This window comes from Malaya genurostris, chromosome 3, assembly GCF_030247185.1.
Source record: "Malaya genurostris strain Urasoe2022 chromosome 3, Malgen_1.1, whole genome shotgun sequence".
In the NCBI taxonomy this organism is placed as follows: domain Eukaryota; kingdom Metazoa; phylum Arthropoda; class Insecta; order Diptera; family Culicidae; genus Malaya; species Malaya genurostris.
Genome location: NC_080572.1, coordinates 300,840,085 through 300,852,443, shown reverse-complemented (window position 1 = coordinate 300,852,443; position 12,359 = coordinate 300,840,085). Strand labels below are relative to the sequence as shown.

The 12,359-nt window shown below is 38.8% G+C and overlaps 1 protein-coding gene across 1 annotated transcript in view; it reads right to left on the bottom strand.

Moving 5' to 3' along the window:
• LOC131439248 (uncharacterized) overlaps positions 1-7,681 on the bottom strand; it is a 190,822-nt gene extending 183,141 nt beyond the window's left edge. Inside the window, exon 1 of the mRNA XM_058610032.1 lies at positions 6,106-7,681. Coding sequence (XP_058466015.1) covers positions 6,106-6,151 — 46 coding nt within the window. The 5' untranslated portion in view covers positions 6,152-7,681. The remainder of the gene's footprint in view (positions 1-6,105) is intronic.
• Positions 7,682-12,359: the final 4,678 nt, after the last annotated feature.

Sequence of the window (12,359 nt, the reverse complement as noted above, 5' to 3'; positions counted from 1 at the left end):
GCAATTGTGTTTGGCTAGTCACTATAGAAGAGAGACTTAACATATCCCCACAAAAATAGACTGTTCTTTGCGCGCCTAATTTCCATCTCGACAAATGCATGGATTCGCGTGCCGTATGGCATGTGTCACCATCCTGATGGTATCGCATGATGATTGTGTCTAACTATTCTGGTTTATTTTTATTCTTCTATCTTTAAAAATTTATTATCAAAACACAGTATTTTTTTCCATTGACCATAACTCAATGTTGGTATGCCCCTTTCGAACAAGTGTCCAAACCTAAACCGACTTATTGACTAGGGAGAGTGGAGCTTCGCTTTCTACTGTGAGCTCTCACAAGTTCCAACTCGTGCACGAAGTCTGGTGGCAATAATGTTATCGCACCACAACCATCACCAACGGTCTAACCTTAGGCGGTCTTCATCTATTTATTAAACAATCTGTGCACGCCAACTGATTCGCTTTGAATCACCGCACACCCGTTTTGCGCAAAACCTCACGTGATAACAGTTGAATATATAGTCATTTCAGGTATCGGAGGATTGTTCCGACATATCAAACCACTCTTCAATCAAGCCGTGCCACAATTTGGCGAATTGAGATGTCACCGAAAAGATACGATGAAAGTCGATCGACTCCGGTTCCCTGGGGTGCGGTTTGGATGGAAGCTGGACTTCGGGTCGGCATGACGGATCGGTTTTTATTTTTTCGTCTCTTTCGAAACTCTGTAGTCGATTGGAACCGTTTAATACCGGGGTCTAGAAAATTTGCGCTCAATATGCGAGCAGTGAAATTTGATCCACTTTTTTTTACATGACAACGCCTTAACGGGTGTGACTTTTGAAAGAAAATAGGTGGGGGGGGGGGTCGTTAATCTACTGAGTCTAGAGACCCCAGCCGATCGCATCAAGTTCAATTTTTGTGGTGACCCCATTCGAAAATCATTGACCCCCCGGAGAGAGAGAAAGAGACTTTACCACTTGTACAGTTAGTGGCCACCAGTTCTGAGTAAAAGGCAGACAGGACAGGCCAACACTGCATCCGTATATGAAACAACCCTTCAATGCTTACAACATGCAGCACCTCGAATTAGAACCAGCATCGTTCTATGCTGCGATGGCAGAACAACTTGGTTCCATCTCGCTCACTCACTCGCATTCGAGCAGTCTTCTGCTAAATCTGCTCGCAACATAAGCGAGATGCGTTCTTCCCCGCATCTCCGCGTCCCTCCAGCCAAAATGATTCTACCTTTTCTAAGTACAACGTGTATCTTTACACAATATTCACATTCAACGGAGGCAATCTTCTCGCACCGACTCTGCTTCTACTCGTCGTCGTCGTCATCAGCGTTGGTGAGTGCGCAGGAGCAAGAAGAGAGAGAGAGAGAGAAAAAAGTTCAACAGGTTTTTAACTGCTGCCGTAGCGGCAATATCTAGAAGTCGAAGCCGCCGCAATCGAATCGACCCGCAAGCCAGTCAGCCAACCGAGGAACCAACCAGCAGCGTCTGAATCGGAGAATTTGCTCTCCGTGTGCTTTCTGGCGATGGGCACTGCGATTTGGAGTTGCCTTCTGAAGTGCATCGAGATATGAATTTGTTCTAGTTTCTATAGGAACCTTTTGCAGTTTATCAATCTTGGATCTTAGTAGGGTTTGCTTTCATTAGATTGAAAAATTTTGCTTCAATCAATGGGACTCCGTTCCTCGAGTCAAAAGCAAGAAAACACAACAACAACATTTTGTTTCTACAAACATTTAGTACCAGAAATGGTATTCAAATGATTTCACAAATTCCTCTGTATCAAATTGATACAATTCATAAAGGCAGTTTACAACGTGTGAGCCTTTCAGAGCACCTCGAACTTGTTCTCGAATAATTGCGTGGAAAACACAAACCATATATGTAATTGGTGATAAGATTCATTTGAGTGTTTAGCGTCTCTTGATCTACAAAAATAAACGTTCATATGATCCAGCATAACTCCGGATCTATCGAACAGATTTAAACCAAACCTGGCACCGACACTTACTGCACTTGGAAAGTTGTCATTATGGTATTTTCGTGTAGGAGGAAGCAGTAGCAAGAGTCCCCAGCAGAAGGATCATTGGTGAAAGTGATCGATTTTGACGAGAATTGAAACTTCTTGACCAGATGACAGATAACACTATCGGTTCAAGGAGTATTTTCTGAAAACTATTCAAAAACTACTCGAAAACTACTACTACTCCAATACTGTTCCAAAACTGCTCGAAAACTGCGCGAAAAATGACTCAAAAACTTATGGAAAACTGTTCAAGAACTGCTCAAAAACTGATAAAAAAACTGCTCAAAACAGTACACGAAAAACTGTTTAGAAACTGGTCAATAAACTGCTTGACAATTGTTCGAAAGCTGCTCAAAAATTACTAAAAAACTGCTTGAAAACTGCACTGAAAACTCAAAAATTGATCTACAAATTGTTCAAGAACAATCCAAAGACTGCTGAAAAACTGCTCGAAAGCTTCACAAAATTGGGTTAACAAACTGCTCCAAAACTGCTTAAAACAGATGCTCGAAAACTGCTGAAAAACTGCTCAAAAACTATTTGAAGAACTGCTCAAAACTGTTCCAAACTGTTAAAAAACTGTTTGAAAATTTGCTTGAAAAACCCACGGAAAACTGCTCGAAAACTTCTTGAAAACTGTTCAAAAAACTTCCGACTGCTCAAAAACTGCCGGGAAATTGGTCGAATATTACTCGAAAAACTGTTCTAAAACTGCTCCAAAACTCACGGAAAACTAATCGAAAATCTTCTCAAAAACTGCATGAAAACTGAACAAAAAATTGCTCAAATACTGATAAATAATTGCTCGATAACTGCTCAAAATTTACTCGAAGACTGCATAAAACCAACACAGATAATTCTTGCAACTCAGAGTATTGGGTGGATAACAAACAATAAACTCTTAAAAAATTGCTTGAAAAATTGCTCGAAAATTACTCAAAAAAAAACTCAAAAACTTATGGAAAACTGTTCAAAAAGTGCTAAAAAATCAGTTTAAATGCTGCTCGAAAATTGTTCAAAAACTACTCGAAAATTGCCTGAAAAATTACTCAAAAAACTGTTCGAAAACTGCTCACACTGTTCAAAAGCTTCTCGAAAGCTGCATGAAAAATTGCTTAAAACGTATGGAAAACTGTTCAAAAACAGCTTTAAAGCTGCACGAAAACTGTTAAAAAAATGCGCGAAAAGCTATTCGAAAACTGTTCCAAAACTGCGCGAAAAATGGCTCGAAAACTTATAGAAAACTGTTGAAAAACTGTTCGAAAACTACATGAAAAACTGCTCCAAACACTGACAAACACTATTTGAAAGCTACTCTTAAACTGCTCGAAAATTAGAAACAGATTAGAAACAAGAACAAGAACAGATTAGAAACAAAAATAATTAGAAACAGTTCAGAATTTGTTAAAAAATTGCACGAAAACTGCTAAAAAACTGGTTGAAAACTGCACGGAAAACTGATCAACAAACTGTCCAAAAATTGCTCAGAAACTGATCGAAAACTGCTATAAAAGGTTGCTTGAAGGCCAACAGCACGAAAAACTGGTTAAAAACTGACCACCAAAATGTTGAAAGATTGCTCCTTAAACTAATAAAAATACTTCTCGAAACCTGCTTCAAAACTGCTCGAAAGCGTCTCCTAAAACTGCTCGGAAAACTGCTTCAAAACTGCTCCAAAATTTGCTCTAAAAACTACTTAAAAACTGTGCGAAAAACTACTCGAAAAGTGCATTAAAAACGGCACGAAAAAAACTAATCAACAAACTGCTCGAAAAACTGCTTCGTAACTGCTTCAAAATTTGCGCGAAAAACTTCTCGGAAACTACACGAAAAACTTCACGAAAATTGCTCAAATACTCACAAAAAATGTTTAAAAAACTATTTGTAAAATAGCTCCAAAACTGCCCGAAAATAGCTCGGATTGCTCAAAAACTGACGGGAAACTGATCGAATATTACTCGAAAAACAGTTTTAAATCTGCTCAAAAAACTACTCGAAAACTCCAAAAACTGCTCAGAACTACTAAAACTGTTCTTAAACTGATAAAAAGGCTGCTTTAAAACTACTCAATAAACTACATGAAAACTACTCGAAAAACTGCTTGAAACGCTCAAAAATTTTTCTGAAAACTGTTGGAAAGCTGCTAAAAAATTAATGTTCGAAAGCTGCAAAAAAATTAATTCTCCAAAATTACCTTGAAAAACTGTTCATAAACTACATGAAAAAATGCTTGAAATCTTCTCGAAAACTGTTTTAAAAAAAATTGGAAAATTGCTTTGAAACTGCTCAAAAATTGTTTTAAAATTCAACGAAAAAAGGTGCTCGTAGCTACTCGAAAAACTACTTTGAACTGTTCCAAAAACTACATGAAAACAAATCGTTTAAAAAACTCAAAAACTACTGAAAAAACTACTCGTAAAAATTTATCAACAAACTGCCCAAAAATTGATTAAAACAGCTGCTTAAAAATTACTCAAAAACTGACGCAAAACTGCTTGGAAACTACTTGAAAAACTGCTCGAAACTGTTCGAAAACTGCTCGAAAATCTGCTTGAAAATTGTTTGTAAACTGCTCAAAAACTGATAAAAAAACTGCTCAGAAACTACTCGAAACAGTACACGAAAAACTGCTCGCAAACTTCACGACTTGCTGTTAAAAACCTGCCCAAAAATTGCTCAAAGACTGTCCAAAACTGACGAAAAACTGCTCAAAAAACTATACGAAAACTGCTCAAAAACTGTCGAGAAACTGCGCGAAAACTGCTGAAAAACGCTCCACGAAAAACTGCTCAAAAACTGATTAACAAACTGTTCAAAATTGCTCTAAAAAGTGCTTGGTAAACAAAAGTTTGGCTCTTTTCAAAAGTCAATCTAGATCAATTTTGGAAAAGTAAAGTATGCAAAATAACTTTTTGTGATAAAATCTACATGTCCAGAATTTATCTAGAATTGTCTTGAAATTTGTCATAGCCAAGAAAAATCAGAGACTTTGTTTCCATTTACTTTAGTACACATCACCTTGTAATTCCTGAACCTGGAGGTACAAATATTTCAACAATTCGACGAGCTGAGTCGAATGATATGATACAAAAAATCGTTTTAAGTCGGGGTTCAGAGTATTTGCATAGTCTTTCTATATGAGAAAGGCAAAAACTTGTCAAAATGGTTGAAAGTAGGAAAGTGTTTTTTTTTTCAAAGTTGTCCAAGATTCCGAAAATTCCAATCGAAACGGGAAAACAAGTAATTGCTCAAAATTTGAATCAAGGTTTCTTTGAATTTCATTAGCCGATATCTATTCTAATTTATAACACCAGAACGTACTCCGTGTTACTGAAAAAAAGTTCAAGCTCTTGCCTCCCATTAAAATAAAGTTTTTTCTCATAATCAAAATTAAGTGGCTCAAGTGACATGTTTCCTTGGTTATTTGAATAGTTGTGCTTTCCACAAAAATTGATTTTGTAGAGATCCAAATGAGAAAAGGAAACTGTGAACTGAAACCCGAAAATATAAATCGAAATACTGCTGCTTATAATCATTTGGATTCGTCTTCTTTTCGCCTCGTCTTCGAATCTTCAATGCCTAGCAATTCAAGTTGTGCTACTATTGCTACTCAGTTTTGTATAAACAAGCAAATCTGATTCCGCTTTTTTCTATCTTGTTTCAGTTACTATTCGTCAGTACACAGTTTGGTCGCAATGCTACCTCCACACCCCCTCACTTCCTTCTCTTTCATCTATCGATCTCTATTATACGATCGCCGTCGCACTGCTCTTTTAGCATGCTTCTTTGCTTCATTGCCATATAGAAAACAGTGTCCCGTTCTTCCTGCCAGCCCCACATCCGCCGCAATCATCCTCATCATCATCACCTCTCTCTCTCTCTCTTTCTCTCTTCTACCAACCCACACAGAAGCCACAAGATCGTTTTCATATGATTTTTGTGAACCAAATATCTCGACTGGATCGGGCGTATCTGCTCCGAACGCGCCCTGAAATCGCCTGTTGAGTACCGAAATTATAAGCTGTTCGGTGGTTGCACCCCGAACCGGAAGCAGGAACTTACCGAAAAAATCCTCCCACCGCTCGGAGCCGTCCGATTCGATATCCATTTCGTGCTTTTGGCTTCGGAGTTTGCTAGCAAACCGTTGAACCTGAAGTAGTTTTTATTGTGATTTTACAATTCGTTGGACCGTTGGAGTCCGGTGCCTCCCCAGTTTCGAAACTTATGATAATCGATGATAGCACACACACATGCATGGGTCGGACGCTACTCAGGCACTTAATTGCGGCACAAAATCACTTTCATTTAGTAAGGCACAACAACTAGTAATTATCATTATCACCTGGCAAATCTCTGAGATGGTTACTTGTTAATAAGAATTCCAAACACTTCGAAAGGTTTTTTTTATTTTGTCGAAAACTGGACGATTCAATTCCTCCGTATCTCAATGGATGAAAAGGAACATAATAAAAAAAAAGCACATTCGACCACGCACAAACGGTCTGCTGATCAATTTTCCTCCCTTTTCGAGTGATCCTCTTCACCTTTCGCCTTTTATACTTGCTTCGATTGTTATTTTATTCAGTTCTTTGTGAGCATATTCGGCTTTTAGCGCAAACAAAATTCCAGTAGCCAGCTCATTTACTCTCTCATTTGTGTCGGTGTCAATCACTTCACTTCACCCTCGGTCCGTCCAAACAAAACAAATCGATCATCTCAAACACGGCGCGTCAAAGATCGAGATAAACATCGATAAAAAGGAAACAATAGCATTCGCGGTCGATCGCCCTCGTGCAACTTTGTATCGCAGCAGGCGTCGTCCACCCACGACGCCGTTCGAAACAGTGGAAACGACACAACCTCTCAACTGTTCTGCGCAGAACCAATCAACACCTTCTCGAGTGTGCCCTGACTGGACGGTCTGCCGCAGTTCTAGAGCTAGAACGAATAGAAAACGCTCACACGCAGAGAGTCATATGCGGCCTACTATGCCCCAGCGAAAAAAAAACACCTCCGCAGGCGTACTCTGCTTGCCGCGCATCAGTCACTGCCATCGTCTCGCGGCATGTGTGTGTGTGCGCCCGTCATTGTGCAGTGCGCTGTTATGAGCAAGCATTTCATGCCATCACTAATAAACACAACACAGTAATAATTGTTTTATTTTTACGCCACGAACTTTGCGTTTTACATTACGCGAAACAAAATAACCAACCGAGGCAAGGCAACTAACCGAACGACCGACCGTCGGTAGCACAAAGCACAACACACAATCAGAACTTCTCGTCACCGAGTAGAACCCTTTTTTTGTTTGCTGTTGTTGGCACTGTGCTGTTTTTCTCTCCTACGCCTGTTTTTCCTCCAGAAACTGTTATTATCTATGTTTGTTTTATGAATTGGAAAACACTGATCGTGATCAACAGACGACGACTGACCGGATCGGAAGCGACAAAGAACAGACACCGAAATGCGCATACACGTGCAGCAATAGAACACACAATAATTCAATCAAACAGACGAACAACCGCCAACACTTGCCAATAACGATCGGAACGTTTGATGGAACACATCCACGCAACCCGAAGCACAGAACGCAACTGACGATCGCGATCGGATGTTCGGTCGAGCGAAGCGATTGTTGTGATTTGAGGCTCAACTTCAAACCTGATACGGCGGCACTTCCATCCAGTGGGTTGCGATGCGATACACTGTTTGGGTGAAAGAGATGGATGAATTCAAACGTCAGACGGATATGCGGGATCTTTGGTCTGTGCGCATGCCTGTCGCGTAGAGACAGAAAGAAAGTTACAGCAGGGTAGCTATCGCCGGTGAAACTCAAAAATGTTGCGCAACATTTCGACTGATGTTGCTTAACCTTTGAGGGCCTATCATTTACCATTACAAAACATACGGTTCGTACAGAACGATTCGGATATTTTTTGTAGGAAAGTAACAACTTTGTAAATCGTTTTGATGCCACCCAAAGAAAACTGATCAGAATTTGCTGTTAATTATTCCGAAGGACTAGGACGGAATGAATTTTAATTTGCAGAGAACGAATTTTTTGTCGTGAATACGACTTACTTTACTATGGGATGCCTTTTTAAAATTTACCCTGTACAAGAATGTATCTCAAACTTCTACAAAATTCCTGAATATTATTTGAATCTGACTTCAGTTTCCGGAATTATGGAGTAAAGTGTGTAAAAAATGTGAAAATCAGTGTATTAACTTCTCTCGGAGAAGGCTGAATCGATTTTTACAAACTTAGATCCATATAAAAGGTCTTATGGTCCCGTACAATATTCTTGAATTTCATTCGGATCTGACTTCCGGTTCCGGAATTATGAGGTAAATGTACAAAAAATGAAAACATGATCCCTAATCCCGGCGATGACTGAACCAATTTTCACAAAATCAAATTCAAATAATAGGTCTTATGGACTTATAAATAAATTCTGAATCTCATCTTGATCTGATTTCCGGTTCCGGAATTACAGGGTACATAGAGTAAAAATTCCAATATCAAATTATTTACTTATTTTTCTCAGATTTTCACAAATTTAGGTTCAAATGAAAGGTCCAATTGTTCCATACGGTATTTCCGAATTTCAACCGCAGTATAATGTATGACACTATGGTTGATAAGAGAAAGGAATCATCCACTGGATGGATCAAAACAGGTTTTTGTAAGTAGTTTTACTAGAAAGTTGTCATCAGAAGAGTGGTCAAGGTAGTTATTGCCGTAATAACCGCAAAACAGCACACAATAAGATCTATTTTTTGCCCTTTTCATATCTGGTGAAAAAATATTTGACGAAATTTAAAATTAAGGAGCGGCTAGAGTCCTGCACTTTTGAACTGCTAAGCAGGCGTAAAGTTTCTGCTACTTACAGAACATTTTTTGTTCTGCAACGGAGTGCAATGTCTTTTCTGTAAAAATAATAAACACGGTTATGTGCCCTAGCGCAAAATTTGGCTAACCCCAAAATGGTTTCGAGAGAGTTTTGTCAGATTTTCAAGCGTATCGGAACAATACTCTGGAAGTAATGGGCCTTTATCGTTTTCTATCTCTTACTACCAAAACGCAAGAGCTCGGCGCGCAGGCCAACGAGTTCTGCTTCGATTGATTTGTAAATTTGACAAAACATTTTTAAAATATTTAATTATGATAAAACACAACTACATTTTAACCGCCCCCTAAAATTATAAAAATTCAATGCTTTTTTCTCGAAAGCACGTCCATCGGTATTCGAAAACTACTTCACCAATTATTTTAAAATTTTTTCATAGACTTCCAACCTTCATAACCCATCCCCAACGTTTTCCTTTTCGTTTTTTATTACTTTGAGGACCCACCAACAATTAAAAACAATTGAAAAATCAAATAAAACGTGGGGATCTGCTGGACATATGTTTAATTATTACGCATGAGCTACCTTATTCATTAATAGTTTGGCTGTTATTATCGTATGTATATAAATACCTTCCTTAACTTATCGAGACAATCCTTAGAACGACCAGTAGAAGCAAATCGATTTTTACATTTCTTTTATCATATTAGTCTCATAGTTCGGGTTCGACTTCTGGTTCCGGAAAAACTGAGTAATGAGTATTAAAACTTTCAATTTCGAGGGTGTGTTTTATAAGTCACGATGTAAAACGGAACAAGTATTTTGAAACTATTCAGTAAGCTCTTCTAGTTTGCAAAATTTGTTGATTATTTGTCGAACAGATGGTCAACTTCCGTGTCTGAATCAGAGAGATGCCAGATCGGCAGATTTATAGAATAATCTGCAGACATATTTCAGATGCAGACATTTTTGTTGACTTTCGAAAATCACATTTTTAGTAGACGTTTGTAAAAATTTACAGATTTTTCAAATTTCCGCGGTCTTTTTTTTATTCGCTACACCAATTTCGTGGGGGCTACCACGTTTGGCATAAAGTCTTTTGGCATAATAATTTTTTGGCATAATGGTCCTTTGGCATATCAGATGAAAATGCTACCTAATAGAAATTGTTCCAATTTACTGCAACTTCGAAAGGTCTAATGCAGCTACGCCTCATCGTTTTTAATGACCTGCTGTCCGACCTCGCTGCCGTTTGGATTTAACTGAGGGATAGCTCCTAGCTTTGCATAATCCGGGCAAACGCCTGCAACTAGACAGAGGTGATTTCTGCGGGGGCGCTGCCGTCTCGACCTGAATCATCTATGACCAACAGAAGATTGTGCTAGCACTAAGTTAGTTACTTATATATCGGACCGAATATAAAATTCACCCATTTCGTTCGAGCTTTTCTTGCAAAACATCACTCGATCGAAAAACAAATGAAAATTTACTTTAGATTAAAATATTGCGAATCCAATTATTATTATGTCAAATAACCATTATGCCAAACGGCGTTATGCCACACGATTTTATGTCAAAAGACCTTATGCAAACGGGGTCCTCCGATTCCGTGTATCATTCTTTGAAGAAAACTTGGAGTCCGCAGACTTTTTTTTCGAGTTTACAGACTGTTTCAACCCTGCATGAACTCCAAGTTTTCTTCAAAGAAAGATACACGGAATCGGAGGACCCCGTTTGCATAAGGATTTACATTCGTCATTGGAAGTTACAACGATACAACACCAGAAAAATCTCCTTAGTAGCGGTCAAAAACTTCAAAACTGAGCTCACATAAATTTCTTAAAGATGACTAGGACGATTTGCACAAATGTAAGAATGAATCCTAATGAATAGGTCTTATGGTTTCATAGAGCATACTCAATCACTCTAATAATGCAAACTTATACTTGTTTTCGAAGATGTTTTCCTTTTTTCGAGGTAGTCCACGAAAAGTATAGCAAGACAAACCCTAAGAACCCATTGGCAGATGATGGCGTGGTTTCAGTTACTGGATCCAAAGCTATTGATCTGCAAAACCATTGCAAGATACCTTAGATAACTTGTCCGTTTGGGCTATTCATCTTTTCAAGAAAGCATGATCCCGCGCAGCTTTTGACTTTCAAATACCTCGGGGTGTGGTTTGATTCCAAATGCACTTGGGGAGGACACATTAGGTTTCTGAATGCCAACAAAGAGTAAATTTTCTTCGAACAACAGCAGGATCTTGGTGGGGTGCTCATCCGGAAGATCTAATAAAATTGTATCAGACAGTGATACTTTCAGTGATGGAATATGAATGCGTTTGCTTTCGTTCCGCTGCAAACTCTCATATTATCAAACTTGAGCGAATTCAGTATCGTTGTTTGCGAATTGCCTTAGGCTGCAGTCTTGAAGTTCTGGCGGGAGTTCTTTCATTGAAGGATCGTTTTTGGGAGCTTTCTTCGCGACTGCTAATAAGATGTGAGGCACTGAATCCCCTTGTTATTAATAACTTCGAAAGGCTAGTTGAGCTTCAATCTCAAACAAGATTTATGACAGTATATTTTAACCATATGTCACCGGAAATCAACCCTTCAAGATATATTCCTATCCGTGTCAGCCTTCTAAATGTCCCTGACTAAACTTTATTTTTCGACACATCCATGCAGCGCGAAGTGCGTGGAATCCCAGAACAAATACGCTCGTTGGAAATCCCAAAAATATTTTCAAGTAAGTTCAGGCATGTTGACTATGAGAAAATGTTTTTCACGGACGGATCACGAATTGAAGAGGCTACTGGGTTTGGTATATTCAACAATAATGTTTCGGCCTCATTCAAGCTTCAAGAACCTGCATCTGTTTATATAGTAGAGTTAGCAGCAGTTCATTATAGTTTGAGTATAATCGTCACATTATCTCCAAACCATTATTTTCTTTTCACAGATAGTCTGAGTGCAATTGAAGCCATTCACTCAAACGCTGCTGGCAAAAATGAACCGTATTTCTTGGGCAAAATAAAACAGTGCCTGAACGACATATTGAATAATAATTACCAAATCACAATAGTTTGGGTCCCGGCTCATTGCTCCATTCCAGGGAATGAAAGAGCCGATATTTTATCCAAACGTGGTGCTATTGAGGAAGAAATTTATGAGAGACCGATTGCTTTCAACGAATTCTATAGCGCGTCTCACCAAAGATCACTTGCCAGATGGCAAGCTTCTTGGGATAGAGATGATCTGTGTCGGTGGATGCACTCAATTATTCCTAAAATATCGACAAAGGTGTGGTTCAGGGGACTGGATGTGAGTAGGGATTTCATTCGTGTGATGTCCAGACTCATGTCCAATCACTACACGTTAGATGCACATCTCCTTCGAATTGGGCTCTCCGAGACTAATCATTGTGCTTGCGGAGAAGGTTATCGGGATATTGATCATGTCGTTT